The 15,180-nt window shown below is 46.5% G+C and overlaps 2 protein-coding genes across 9 annotated transcripts in view; both read right to left on the bottom strand.

The window, feature by feature from the left end:
* Nucleotides 1-177, bottom strand: part of LOC132384420 (zinc finger protein 585A-like) — a 30,576-nt gene extending 30,399 nt beyond the window's left edge. For all 6 annotated transcript variants that reach the window (XM_059955564.1, XM_059955562.1, XM_059955561.1 and 3 more), the window contains exon 1: nt 9-177. The gene's annotated coding sequence lies outside the window, so the exon portion shown is untranslated. The remainder of the gene's footprint in view (nt 1-8) is intronic.
* Nucleotides 178-5,353: 5,176 nt separating this feature from the next.
* Nucleotides 5,354-14,880, bottom strand: LOC132384424 (zinc finger protein 229-like). 3 transcript variants are annotated; one of them, XM_059955576.1, is made up of 4 exons: nt 14,804-14,880; nt 11,212-13,466; nt 6,048-6,176; nt 5,354-5,704 (listed from the first exon to the last, which is right to left on the bottom strand). In XM_059955576.1, the coding sequence occupies exon 2, from the start codon at nt 13,121-13,123 to the stop codon at nt 12,068-12,070; it is 1,056 nt and encodes a 351-aa protein (XP_059811559.1). In that variant the 5' UTR covers nt 13,124-13,466; nt 14,804-14,880; the 3' UTR covers nt 5,354-5,704; nt 6,048-6,176; nt 11,212-12,067. The 3 variants fall into 3 exon arrangements, with proteins under 3 accessions (XP_059811559.1, XP_059811558.1, XP_059811557.1); XM_059955575.1 differs by lacking the exon at nt 6,048-6,176; XM_059955574.1 differs by having other exon boundaries at nt 5,354-6,176.
* Nucleotides 14,881-15,180: the final 300 nt, after the last annotated feature.

Genomic DNA, 15,180 nt, shown 5'->3' on the forward strand with positions numbered 1-15,180 from the left:
ATACCCACCGAAGAGAAATTGTTGGTGTTGCCCCGCAGAGTATAATCCGTTCCTGGCTCCTCGCCTCAGGAGGGAGGACCCCTCCCGATCTCGATCCCGATCTCACCGGCAACCCGCAAAGGACAAAAAAACAACAGGGCCCAACCCGGACTGATCATGCGCGGTGAAATATGCGTCATCAGGCGGTGGGCGGGACCTCTCAACCAAACCTGCAGATGCCGCGGCTCTGCGGTAAACGGGATCACGTGACGGTGGAGGGTCTCCCACGTGACCCGGAGACTCCACTCATCGCCCCTCCCACGCTGCCGGACCCACCGCCGCATTTCCCACATTAATTCATTATTTCCCTATATAATTTCCATATTTACACCAGATACGTATTTAGTTTTTCCCTCCATATCTTCTCCGATCCCTTTCCCTCCACCCCCAGGTCACAGAGTTCTTAATAGTTAGAATTTCGGTCAGACACACAATTCACACCACACAGGAAATGTGCTGGTTTCATTTAAATCAGTCTATGTTTACAAAGACTAATTTCTATTCACGTTCCTTTGGCCCTACTGGACAGGAACACTGAAACATCAAGTGAGAGACAGCAGGAGGTGCCATTCAGCCCCTCTAACCATAAACGGGATAGCGACTGTCCACCCATCACAGACACACGTTTCTGCCCGATCTTCATTTCCTCAATCCCTTCAGTCTCCACACATTTGCTGGCCTTCGTTTTATGTGAGGACGATCTTCAACGCCCTCTGTGGTGGGGATTTACAAACATTCTCCACCCTCGGAGTGGAGACATTTCCCCTCATCTCAGTCCTGGGCAGTCCACCCCCGTTTTCAAAGACTGGGATCCCTGGTTCAACCGGTAATGATGTTGTGCTTTTCAATGTGTTCACCTCCCAGTCCTCGATTCTCTAAATGAAAGGGTTACCATATTTGACCTTTCTTCATATGATGACCCCACCTCTCCAGGGATCAGTCTGGTGAATCTTCATTGCACTCTCTGTAACAAATACTCTAACCTCTTTGTTAATCCTCTATGGGATTATTTTCAATCTCCTGCAGCCCTGTATTGCCCCAATGACTCACCTCCCACCCTTGTCAGTATTTCCACCTTCTCACCTACCCCTCACCTGGATCCACCTTTCACTCCCCAGCTCTTGCTCCATCCTCACCCCTCACCTCTTTTCTCTTAATATTTCCCGTCCACTCTCAGTCCAGAGGGAGGGTCTCGTCCTGAAATGTTGACGGTCATTATCCCTCCACAGATGCTGCCCAACCCACTGAGTTCCGCCGGCAGTTTGTTCTTTGGTCTGTATAACCCGTGTTAGTATGGGGAGCGGAATTTTACACCATATTCCAGGTACAATCTTAACAAAACACAAATTGTCACTTTGCCGCGGACCATTCGCCCCGCATGCAGGTCAACAGTCTGCCGGTGTTTGCCCCCACCGCCCTCTGCTTGCCACCACCGTGGGCTGAGGCATTTCCACAGAGAAGCCCCTCCTGTCCTACCGGGACAAACATCCTGTCCGCCCCCTCTCACACCATCTTCATCCTTTCAATAAAATACCCTTCTCCCTCCTCGGGGAACCGGCATCAAACCAACGGACCGAGTGGTCCCTTCCTAACTCTCAGCGATACATCAGACTTCCGGCCGCAGGAGACGCTTCACGAACGCCCCAACTTCCCTCGGATGGAAATGGAAATAAATCAGAAAACGGGGAGATCGAACCGGAGTGGGAGACGAGGTCAGCGGGGGTAACGCCTATTGCGCTGGTCCGCCTCCTCTATTGGGTGTAACCAGTGATTGACAGTCCTGCACAGCTCCTGAAGCGTTTGTCATCAGCGGTGGGGAAGGGTGTGTTCACGCCATGAGCAGACCAGCCGTTGAACCGACCAGGCTCGAGAACAGCAGCGCGCACGTGAGGGCAAGTGTGGGGAACACATGTGTGACGTCAGGCGCGTGGGGGAGGGGTTGTTTGACGTCACCGGCGGGACCGGTCGTATTTAAAAACATCTTAATGCACGTGAGCAGTGATTTTTTTTTACTGGAAGGATAAATCACTGTTCATGCCTTCAGGTTGGAGCTACGCAATGGAATGTTTTTTTTCAACCCTGAGGGTGTCAAGTTCATCAACTCCAACCATTTCTATTCTGCCATCATCCCTGCTAGTGTCCCCTTCCAATCAACATTGGTGTGCTCTTCTCCCGTGTCTCCATAGTTACCCTCACTACACTAATAATGATGCATTTTGTACCTTTCCCCTCTCGAAGTGCAGGGTGAATTCTAACCTGTTGTGATCACTGCGTCCACATGTTTCCTTTACCAGAAGCTCCCTAATCAAATTTGCTTCTTTGCACAAAACCCAATCCAGAATTATCTTTACTCTAATGTGCACAATTGCAAGCTATTCTAAAAGCATCTCACAGGTATTTCCAAACTCCCTCTCTTGAGATCATCCTGATTTTTATAATCAACCTCCGCCCATCTCGCTCATGGACTGTTTGTCCCACTCCCATCGGGGGGTGGGGGGAGGTGTGGGTAGACTACGCAGCATCCTCACCAGAACATCCAGACTCTGGGACAGCCACTTTTCCCAAGCAGTTATGGCTGTTAAATACCCCTAACCACTAACCCATCCTTCCTCTACTTTATAATTTTCTGTCTGTCGTCATATTTGCAGGCATCCTATGCCGAGCGTCACTTTATGGCCGTACAATCAATCCATGCACATTTTATAAGCTGTGGATATATGTTTTCACTATCGTGTTTTTGTACTGCATTGGAGACGGAGTAAGAATTATTTCGATCTCATTTAGACTTAAACAACCTAGAATCTTGAATAACCATTTCAGCAGGCTGCAGCGTCAGAATAAGAGGTCAGTTATTTAAAACAGAGTTGAGGAAGAGCTTCTTCTCCCAGAGAGTTGTGCAGGTGTAGAATGCACTACCTCGGAAGACGGTGGAGGCCAATTCTCTGGATGCTTTCAAGAAGGAGCTAGATAGATATCTGATGGATAGGGGAATCAAGGGATATGGGGACAAGGCAGGGACTGGGTATTGATAGTGAATGATCAGCCATGATCTCAGAATGGCGGTGCAGACTCGAGGGGCCGAATGGTCTACTTCTGCACCTATTGTCTATTGTCTATTTCCGTCTCTCAGCGTTATTGCGGCAGAGTGCCACCTGGTGACAATGAAGTCCACAAATCGGGGGTCCTGTTACAGCGGCAAATCACCACCAGGTGGAAGTGTTGTCCTCAAAAGGGAGAGGTTAACAGCGATAAGGAGGGGTGTAGGGGCTGAAGCCAACTCTGTAAGTGGATGAAGTGGTAGATCTGCCCCAAACAACTCCCCTCATCATTAGTCACCGTCCCGAACGGTCCTTGCACATGAGGCAACTCTTCAACATCGTGCCTGTTGGGGTCATCTACTGTTTCCATTTTTCCAGGTGTGGCCTCCTCGACATTACTGAGACCCGATGTAGTCTCTGCATTCTGCACTCTGTCCCGATGAGATTCTGCAGATGTTGGAGATGCAGAGTAACATACACAAAATGTTGGAGTAAGTCAGGAGGTCAGGTAGCTTTTATAGAGGGGATAAAGCAAAACAGTGATTTCCTGCTGAGACCCTTCATCGGGACTGGAAGCAGGGAGAAGCTGGAAGAAGATGGTGTGGGGAGTGGAAAGAGTCCAAGCTGGTAGATGATCAGTGAAGCCAGATAAGAGTGAAGGTGAGTGGGTGGGGGAGGTGGGAGATGAAGTGAGACGCTGTGAGGTGGTAGGTAGAAAATGCAATGGACTGAAAAGAAGGAATCTGATGGGATAGGAGAGCGGACAATGGGAAAAAATGGAAGTAAAAGAGGAACCAGAAGGAGATGATCCACAGTGGAGAAGAGAGAAGTGGGGAGACAGAATGGAGGAGACGGGCGTATGGGTTGATGAAAAGAAAAGCTAAGAGGTAGAAGTTAAAGTTATGCCATCAGGTTGTGTACTACCTGGATGTAATATGAGGTGTTGCTCCTCCAAACTGAGGGTGCACACATCGAGTTAGTTAAATGATTAACTGTAAGAGAGAGTGGATTAATAATTTTCCCCTGGGATCCCTATTAAATCAACACTCTCTCACCACAAATCGGTGCCGTCTGGTTGCTGATTCCACAAAAGTGGGGAGGACTGAGCACATTCCCCATTTCTGTACACTCATAGTTTGGAACACCTGCATAATGTCAGCCTTAATCTCCTGCACTTCAAGGTGTGAAATCCCAACCTGCCCAACCTCTCTCCAGAACTCAGTCGCTCGAGTACCAGAACCATTCTCGTAAATCACCACTATACTCACTGCCTGAAGTCCTCTCTCTGAAAGCAGCAGGATCAAAACGTAATGCAATAATATGGATATCCTAACAATAACCTAACCCTAATGCAACCTCATTAGCCTCTTCTTCAGACCATGAGATATGAGACAGAGGCTGCTCAGCCATTCCTTTGTGTCCAATTGATCATCTCTCTCTATCCCAATCTCCTTCTTCACCCCATAATCTTTGCACATCCATTTAAAATACACTCAATGACTTGGCCTGTACTCCATCCGTGGCAATGAATTCCAAAGATTTACCACTCCCTGACTACAGAAATTCCTTCTATCTCTGCTCTCAGTGGAAGTGCTGTATATGGAGGCCATGGCCTCTGGTCCCAGACTCACACAGTATAGGAAACATCTTCTTCATAGCCACTCTGTTGAGGCCTTTGAATATTTAATAGGTTTCAACGAGATCCCCCCTCTTTCTTCCAGACCAGCGAGTACAGGATCAAAGCTGTCTAACGCTCCTCATACATTAGCCCTTTCATTCCTGGAATCATTCTCGTGAACCTTCTCCGGACTCACTCCAATACGACCACATCTTTTACTCAGATAGGAGTTGAGAAACTGCTCACACTACACCAACAGCGGTCTGACCAATATGTTCTTAAGGTACAGTATCACACCCTTGCTCTTACATGTTAATATTACCGTTGTCATTTTTAATTGACTCAATCTTCAAGCAAATCTTTAGGGACTCCTGCTCAAGGACTCCCAAGTCCCTACGCACCTCTGATTTTTGAATTTTCTCCATTTTTTTTCTACGCCCTTATTCCTTCTACTAGAAGTACATGACCGTACACTAACATACACTGTATTTCATCTGCTACTTCATTGTCTGTTCTCCAAATAATATCAAAGTCCTTTTGCAGACTCCCACTTTGCTCTAAACTACCTGTCCCGTACCTAACTTGCCCTGCGTAATCAAGTTTGTGTGGATGCTGTGTGATGTACCCCACACCGCAAAATAACAGACAGTACACCATATGCAATTAAATGATTACACTTTATAAGTACTTCTTGGTGATGGGTTAGTAAAAATAAATGCAATAAAGGCACCAAAGACATTAACTCTATCAGTCTGTGCACAAATAATTCGTTGGAGCTCACGAATCAGGTATCTTTTCCTCCAGTCCATGTCCTCCGAACTCTGCCAACCCTCGAATAGGACCACCCTCAGTTGTCAACCAAAACGCTCCACACAAGTCTGTCCTTGTCTCCTCTCCTTGCTGAAAACCCTGGGCCTCGGACTGCCATTTGGGGTGGGTCCAGTCACCCAGCTTACAGCATCTCTCGGATTGCGTCTCCTCTCTCTGTCCCCATCTTTCTGACCAAAGCCTGCGAAAAACAATAGCTTTCACACACAAAAAAGAATAACAGCTATTCAGTTGCTTAGCAACAGCATTCCAAAGTCGTTATCTATGATTTTAACCCAAATATGCTGCTATAGAGAACCCCTTACATCAGCACTTAATGTTACAAAGAAGCCATTTTATTAGCCGTAGCAGTAAACATGAAAAAGAAAGCCATTACACTTCTAAGTATATATTTTCATCAGAAATGAACAGGTTTCAACGCTCCATGTGTGTATATGCAATTGCAATAAGAAATACAGACCAGAAAACTTAAATGAGAGGCTAACTCAGAAAAATTAATTATCAATATGGAATGAAACATTAACCAGTGGAATGAGTATGACCCTCCATGGGAGATATCCAACGATCTGAGCAGACGAGATGGTGACAAGGAAGTAGCGAGCACCTGACTGAGAGTTGGAGACCCCTTCCCAGAAACAGGGTTCCTTGCAGAACTACAGGACAATGTGGTTAACAAAAGGAATAAAAAATCAGAAATACATACAATACAAACAAACAAGGGAATCAATGCATAAAATGCCAAGAGAAACCAGACATAATTCAACACATTCCAAGATCCTGCAGCAGTTTAACTCAATCTGATTACGGATGCAGGTACAATCAGTGGCAAATATCATTCACCAAAATTTTGCTTTAAAATACAAACTCATGAATGACAACCATAACTTCATTAAGGCACCACAAATTCAAGCCTGATCCAGTTAGGGACAGAATCTCACAATTTATATGATCATCAATAAATTATTACAGGTAGGATAATCTAAAATAACCACCCTGATATAATATTGCAGGAAAAACAAACAGGAACTCCCTCAATGGATATAACCTTTCTGAACACATACATCTGCTTCGACCAATGGGGCATCTCACCACAGACATTGTCTGTGTCATCAGTCTGACAACCAAATTATTTTCTCTGTCAGCTTCCAAATGTTGCTACTCTATCATTTGTTGCCACGCCCTGCTGCTGATTCCCTTCTCCTCATCATATATTCTTACCTTGACCATCGTCCAGAGCCCCAAACTCTGCCCTGTGCAGACCCCCCTCTGGTGTCTGACCCTGCTCCGTTGAACATCCAACTAATGGTTTCCCATTCTGCTTTCAGTGTTTTGAGGACAGTGGTGTTTTCTAACAACCCTTTAGAACCAGGGAAAATGACCCATAATGGGGAAATGAGTCATGATTAAGGAGTTTAACTCCCGATGTCATTCCTCCTCAGCCCAGAGATTAGAGGGCCGAAGGACATCTCAGACAGAACTGCAGTCAGCTGGACTTCTTCAGTCTGCAGAAAATTCAAGGGGAACCTCTTCACCCACAGAGTGGTGACTGTTTGGAACCCATCACCACAGGGAGAGCGAGAGGGGAACAACAGGGGAGGATTTAAAAGGACTGTCGTGGAACAGAATCACTGGCCGGGTCCAGCAGGCCTGAGTGCACTAGTTGTGTTATAAATTCACTAAGTACCAGAGACAGAGTTTAAAATAGAACTGATTTATTTGTCATAGATACAGAACCATAGAACACTACAGCACAGTACAGGCCCTTCAGCCCTGGATGTTGTGCCCACACATATAATCCTAAAAAAAAGAGGCTCTTAAGTACCCCTAATGTTTTAGCCTCTACCACCATCCCTGGCGAGTCATTCCAGGCACCCACAACCCTCTGTGTAAAAAAACTTACCCCTGATGTCTCCCCTAAGCTTCCCTCCCTTAACTTTGTACATATGCCCTCTGGTGTTTGCTATTCATGCCCTGGGAAACAGGTACTGGCTATCCATTCTATATATTCCTCTCATAATCTTGTAGACCTCTTATCAAGTTCTCTCTCATTCCTCTATGCTCCAAAGAGAAAAGTCCCAGCTCTGCTAATCTCGCCTCATAGGACTTGTTTTCCAATCCAGACAACATCCTGGTAAACCTCCTCTGCACCCTCTCCATAGCTTCCATATCCTTCCTATGACCAGAACTGAACACAACACTCTACACATACAAACAAGCTGGATAAACTCAGCAGGTCGGGCAGCTTCAGCTGACTGATTTGACCACAGCATCTGCCGCAAACTTTGTGCTTACCCAACACTCAAAGTGTGGTGTCACCAGAGATTTGTAGAGTTGCAACATGACCTCTCCACTTTTGAACTCAATCCTCTTATTAATGAAGCCTAGCATCCCATAGGCCTTCTTAACTACCATATCAACCTGGGCAGTGACCTTGAGGGATGTATGGATTTAAAAACTCAAGGCCCCTTTTTTCATCCACACTCTAAAGTAACCAACCATTCAGCCCTTTGGTTTGTTCTTCCAAAATGCATCACCTCACACTGATCCGGATTGAACTCCATCTGCCACTTTTCTGCCCACCTCTGCATCCTGTCTATATCCTCATGTAACCTTCAACAACCTACAGCTCCATCCACAACTCCTCCAATCTTCATGTCATCCGCAAACTTGCTCACCCATCCTTCCACCTCTTCATCCAGGTCATTTATAAAAATCACAAAAGAAAGGGTCCCAGGACAGATACCTGTGGCCCTCCACTAGTCACCGACCTCCAGGCAGAATACTTTCCTTCCACAACTACCCTCTCTTCCTTTAAGCCATTTTTTTTATCCAAACAACCAAGGTTCCATTGATCCCATGCCTCTTGAGTTTCTGGATGAGTCACTCATGAGCAGTCTTGTCAAATGCCTTGCTAAAATCCATGTAGAGCACATCTACAGCCCTACCCTCATCCATTTCTTTTGTTACCTCTTCAAAAAACTCAATTAGACTCGTGAGGCATGAGCTGTCCTTCACAAAGCCACGTTGACTATCCTTGAGTAGACTGTACTTCCCCAAATACTCGTAGATCCTATCCTTAAGGATCCTTTCCAATAGTCTGCAGATCACCAACGTAAGACTCACCAGTATATAGTTCCTGGTTTCTCCCTATTACCTTTTTCAAACAAGGGAACTTCATTTGCCATTCTCCAATCCTCCAGCACCTCCCCTGCAGCCAATGTGGATTCAAAGATCATAGCTATTGCTCCAGCGATCTCTTCTCTCACTTCCCACAGCAACCTGGGGTATATCATGTACGGCCCTGGGGATTTATCAGCCTTGATGTTTTTAAGAAGATCCAACACTTCTTCCTTAATCTCCACACTGTCCAGCACACAGGCCTGTTCTATTTCAACCTCACCCTGATCAACATCCTTTTCACTTGTGAATACTGAAGCAAAGTACTCATTAAGGACCTCCCCAACCTCCAGGCACATGTTGAATCTTTATCCTTTATTGGCCCCACCTTCAGTCTTGTCATCCTTCTGTTCTTGACATATGCATAGAACACCTTGGGGTTCTCCTTAATCCTACATGCCAAGGCCTTCTCATGCCCCCTTTGAGCTCTCCATTCTTAAGCTCCTTCCTGACTACCCTATATTTCTCATGACACCCTCCTGCTTCCTGCTCCGTATATCTGATATATGCTTCCTTCTTCCTCTTGATGAGTTGCCTCACGTGTTTCATCAGCCTTTTCCTACCATTTTTCCTTGCCTCAGTGGGACATACCTATCCTGACCCAGCACTTGGTCCCCAAACTTCCTCCACATTACTTCTGTGCTTGCACCTTTGAACATCTGTTTCCAATTTACTCCCGCTAATTCCTGCCTCATCCCTTCAGAGTTAGCCCTTCCCCAGTTGAGCACTTTCCCATTTTGTCTGTTTTTATCCTTTTCCATAGCTATGCTGAAGCTAAGAGAGTTGTAGTCACTCTCACCAAAATACTCCCCCACTAAGAGGTCTGCCACCGGACCAGGTTCATTATCAGTATGGCCTCTCCTCTCGTCGGCCAGTTCACATATTGCATCAGGAATCGTTCTTGAACACACCTGACAACTTCAGCCCCATCAATCCCCCTTGCATTCAGGATGTGCCAGTCAATATGAGGGAAGTTGAAATCACCCATAACTACCACCCTGTAGTTCCTGCGCCATTGTAAAATCTGCCTCCTTATCTGCTCCTTGCTGTCCCAAGGGCTATTTGGGGGCCTATAGACTACTCCCAGCACAGTGATTGATCCCTTCCTATTTCTGACTTCCACCCACTTCGACACAGTGGATAATACCTCTGCAGCGTCCTCTCTTTCTATAGCCATGATACTATCCCTGACTTCTGATAGTAGCCATGATACCAGCAATGCTACTCACCCCCCCTTTTCTACCTCCCATCCTATTCCTTTTAAAACACCTAAACCCCGGTACCTACATCAGCCAAGTTTCAGCAATAGCCACAACATCATAGTTCCACGTTCTGATCCATGCTGTAAGTTCATACCATTTATTCCTAATACTCCTAGCGTTGAAATAGACACATTTCAACCCCTCCAACTGGCTACATTTATGTTTTGTCCCCTGCCTGTCCTTCCTCAACAACTCAGAACACATAGCATCATGCCCTTGTCCTTCTACCCTAATTTCACACACTCACATTCTGATTCCCACCCCCCCCCCCCCCGCCAAACTAGTTTAAACCCTGCCCAACAGCTCGAAGAAACCTGCCCACCAGGATATTGGTTCCTTTCCAGTTCAGGTGCAGCCAGTCCTTTTTGTACAGGTCAGACCTTCCCCAGAATAGATCTCAATGTTCCAGAAACCTGAACTCCTGCCCCCTGCAGCAACTCTTCAGTCATGCATTCATCTGCCATGACTTCCTGTTCCTACCCTCTCTGCCTCATGGTGCAGGCAGCAACCCTGAGATTACCACCCTTGAGGTCCTGCTTTTCAACTTTTTTCTTAACTCTTATATTCATTCTTCAGGACCTCATCCCAACTCCTATCTATGTCATTGGTTCCCAATTGGACCACGACATCTGGCTGTTCACCCTCTTTACTGAGAATACCGAGAACTCGATTCAAGATATCATGGACCCTGTCACCAGGGAGGCAACAAACCATCTGGGATTCTCCATCTTTCCCACAGAACCTCTCAACTGTCCTGCAAACTGTCGAATCCCCTATCACTACTGCTCTCCTCTTTTCACTCCTTCCCTTCTGAGCTGATAGTCCATTTGTGGTGCCACAGATGTAACCACTGCAACTTGTCCCTGGTAGGTCATCCCCACCAACAGTATCCAAAATGGTATACTTATTATTGATGGGAATGGCAGGGAATGCTCTTTCTGTCTATTTCCCTTCCCTCTCCTGACCGTTAACCAGTTACCTGCCTCCTGACTTTTAGAGATGATTACCTCCTTGAAATTCTGAGCTACTACTGCCTCTCTCCTGAATGGTCTGAAGTTCATCCAGCTCAATCTCCAGTTCCCTAACTTGGTTTGATAGGAGCCGCAGTTGGATGCACCTCTTGCAGGTGTAGTCATCAGAGACAATTGTGCTGTCCCTGACTTCGCACATCCTACAATCGGAGCATTCAACTGCCCTAACTGCTGCCTCCATTACCAACTCCTAAGTTAAATTAATTAAAGAAACTTACCTTACTGGGAGCAAACTCATCCTCCCCCTCTGCTCGCCGAAATCTGTCGAGCCAAAGCCTCATAGCTCCACTCCTTCACAGGCCACTCTCTATTTCAGTCCATATTAAACTCAAGTCCCATTAAAGGTGAATGTACAGCAAAAGAAACTCCTCCCATGCCCAGTGACCAGGGTGCAGAACTGGGTGTGGTGAGCAGCAGCAATAATTGCAGAGTTCAGCATCGACAGTCACTCTTGAAATAACGTTCAGCAACAGTGATGGACAAATATCCAGTATGCAGCTTATTGAAACATTCTCCCCAGTGTGAACCCGGTAGTGTGTCACAAGTGTAACATGCTGTGAGGTTTCACTGCTCATGTAGTGGCCTCTCTGCTATGTTTCACTGGTGAGCTAATGGTTTCCCTGTAACATCAATGGTTAGGTTATGACTAGAGATAACAGGGTTTTGGAGTGCATGGCTATCCAATGAGATAAATGGCATTCATTCTTGTCAGTCTGGAAGACAGATTTCCATGATCTTTTGCCAGGGAGAGATGAGAAGACACGAATGGAGACAGTGGGCGCTTTTCTTTTTTTTTTGTTTACTTTACTAACCTTATAGTCAAAGTAAGAATTCTAAAGCTCAATCATTTAATCACATATTGTGTGCTGTTTGTTATTTCGGGGTACTGATTTGTAACAGGGGATACATCACGCAGCATCCACCCAAATGAGATCTTTTAAGTTTGGCCGGGCTGGGGGTCTATCACCCCATATATTGAGCTGCTAGCTGAAGCAAGAGTTACATAAGCCTAGATGACTGAGTGAACATCTTCCCACAATCACAGCAGCTGAACAGCCTCTCTCCAGCGTGAATTCAATGATGGACATTTGGTTGATTTTGCTGAGAGAATCTCTTCCCAAAGTCTGAGCAAGTGATCGGCTTCTCCCCAGTGTGAACTTGCTGGTGTCTCTGTAGATGAGATAACGAAGTGTATCCCTTCCCACAGCCTAAGCAGGTGAATGGCCTCTCCCCAGTGTGAACTCGCTGATGTACCTGCAGTTGGGATGAGTAACTGAATCCCTTCCCACAGACTGAGCAGGTGAATGGCCATTTCCCTGTGTGGGCTGACTGGTGTCTCAGCAGGTGAGATGACAAAATGAATCCCTTCCCACAGTCTGAGCAGGTGAATCCCTTCCCACAGACTGAGCAGGTGAATGGCCGCTCCCCGGTGTGAACTCTCTGATGTACCTTCAGCTGGGATGACCGAGTGAATCCTTTCCCACAGTCTGAGCAGATGTCTCTCTGAGCAGTCTCTCCAGTGTGAACTGACTGGTGTATCAGTAGGTGAGATGGCCAAGTGAATCCCTTCCCACAGTCTGAGCAGGTGAACAGCCGATCCCCAGTGTGAACTGACTGGTGTCTCAGTAGTTGAGATGACAAGGTGAATTCCTTCCCACAGTCTGAGCAGGTGAATGGCCGCTCCCCGGTGTGAACTCTCTGATGTACCTTCAGTTTGGATGACAAAATGAATCCCTTCCCACAGTCTGAGCAGGTGAATGGCCTCTCTCCAGTGTGAACTCGCTGATGTACCTTCAGCTGGGATGACCGAGTGAATCCTTTTCCACAGTCTGAGCAGATTAACGGCCTCTCTCCAGTGTGAACTGACTGGTGTATCAGTAGGTGAGATGGCCAAGTGAATCCCTTCCCACAGTCTGAGCAGGTGAACAGCCGATCCCCAGTGTGAACTGACTGGTGTCTCACTAGGTGAGATGATTTAGTGAATCCCTTCCCACAGTCTGAGCAGGTGAATGGCCTCTCTCCTGTATGAACTCGCTGATGTACCTTCAGGTTAGATGAGCAAGTGAATCCCTTCCCGCAATCTGAGCAGGTGAATGGCCTCTCCCCTGTGTGAACTCGCTGTTGAGCCATTAGGTCAGATGACTGAGTGAATCCTTCCCGACAAATTCAGCAGATGACCAGCCTCTGCCCAGTGTGAACTCACTGGTTTGTCCACAAGTGGGAAGATCGACTGAATCCCTTCTCACCCACAGAACAGGTGAATAGCCATGTCACAGTGTGAACTTTCTAATGTACGTTCAGTTGAAATGACTGACTAAATCCATTCCCACTATCCGAGCAGATGACAGGCACACCAGTTGGTCAGATGACCGAGTGGATCCCTTGCTCCTCTTCTTAAGTGTCTGGATAGAGACAGCAAAACTGGCATATTGTGTGCGAGATTCCCGGAGACAAATTCCTTGTCATTTTTAACCTGTAAAAAGATTTACAAGATCACTTGAGTTGTCAAGGTGTGGTATGGCTTCACACTGTTACAGTGAAGTTCAACTCAAGTTGGAGACATAAATCATTTTCTAACTGGGCACAGTACTGGTATCTGGAATGACCATCAAATTCTCTGATGCTCTCTACAAGAATGGGGCATTTCTGCCATCCCCAATCTGTGACCTGGCTCAGTTTGACTCTCTCCATTGGTATTATTCCCTGTTCCCACTGAGCTGCATGGGTACCTGGCCCAACAATAACTGGAACACTCACACGCAAATAGCCGACAGTGCATTCCGCGCACCCGCCACTCTGTGCACAAAACTTACCCTGACACCCCCTGTGAATCTATTTCCAAGCACATAACTATGGCCCCTCGTGTTAGCTATTTCAATCAGAACTTTGATCTCCTCTGGGTTCGATCGAGTTCATCTGCACTCTCATGCAACCTATGTAACAGGCCTGTAACGGGTAAGGAAGGATTTTCTCACCAGAGCTTTTGCACACCATCCATAGGTAACTTGCCCATTGTTCATATGTAGTTTGCTTGCTAAATGACACTTAAAAAAGGTCAAATTTCCAAATATCCCTACACTTCTTCCCACTTGCAAATTCTCCAGCAACTTCTCACACAATACACACAGGTAACACCAGTTTTTGCACTGTACATAAATATTTCCCCTGAACCCTCCCCCAGGTGACTGACGGTGGTGAACTCGGTTATGGCAATGCCAATGAATATGAAGGGAAGGGCAGTAGTCTGTCTCATTGGAGACTGGCACATTTGTGATGTGAAAGCTACTTGTTGCCCAGGACAAAGGTGTTTGATATCATTATGTACCCAGAGAGAACGGGTCAAAATATGTTCGCACGGGTAGAAAAGTCCAGAATAAGAGTAGGTAGAAGAAGCCACACACACAAAATGCTGGAAGAACTCGGCAGGCCAGGCAGCATTTGTGGGGGAAAAAAAATATTGAGATCCTCCAGCAATTTGTGTGTATTCCTTGGATTTCCAGCATCTGTAGATTTTCTCGTTTGTGATTGGATGTAGAGAAAAGGTGATTTTCTCAACTGGTGATGGAAACGATTTTGTTCCCTTTCTCCGAGTTCCCAATCCTTGCATTCAGATAGCTGGAGCTCAGCTCTCTGTCTGAGAGATCCATCGGCTCCCATTCCCTCATCAGACGGAAGCTCCCGGGGCCCGTGTACGGATCGTGGGACTGACAGAGAGGGACAAGAGTTCGACTGCCCGGGATTTCGGGTCACGATATCTGTATTGTCCCTCAGTCGGTGCAAAAATCTCTCGCCTGAAAGCCGTTCTCCTACCTGCAATCCTTTTTCCCGAGGCCTTTCGTGGACTGCGCGCATGGTAACGGCTCAAAACCCTGACGCCTGCGCATTTGATCAGTGCTGCGGCGATCGTGACATTTTTTTAATGCAGGGATTTATGGGTAATGACGGTTCCATTAAAGGTGTCTGCAAGCACCGGTTCCATGTCCGCACTGTAGTGTATTGTGTGCGTATTTGTAGGTCAGAGTGCAGATGAAGTCAGGACGGGGGTTAAGAAAAATGGAAGTCTGTTGAATAAACGTGGTTGTTCAATCTACAGCGGTGTCCGAGTCACATCAATACTACATGGTGTCAGAAGAGAAGACACGTAAAATATGTCACAGTTACAGCCACCGTCAAGTTTAAGCCTACAA

The sequence above is a fragment of the Hypanus sabinus genome, chromosome 32 (genome assembly GCF_030144855.1).
Source record: "Hypanus sabinus isolate sHypSab1 chromosome 32, sHypSab1.hap1, whole genome shotgun sequence".
Lineage (NCBI taxonomy): Eukaryota > Metazoa > Chordata > Chondrichthyes > Myliobatiformes > Dasyatidae > Hypanus > Hypanus sabinus.

Coding starts and splice junctions, on each gene's coding strand:
- LOC132384424 (XM_059955575.1), bottom strand. CDS start 13,123: ATGGCTCAACAGCGAGTTCACACAGGGGAGAGGCCATTCACCTGCTCA.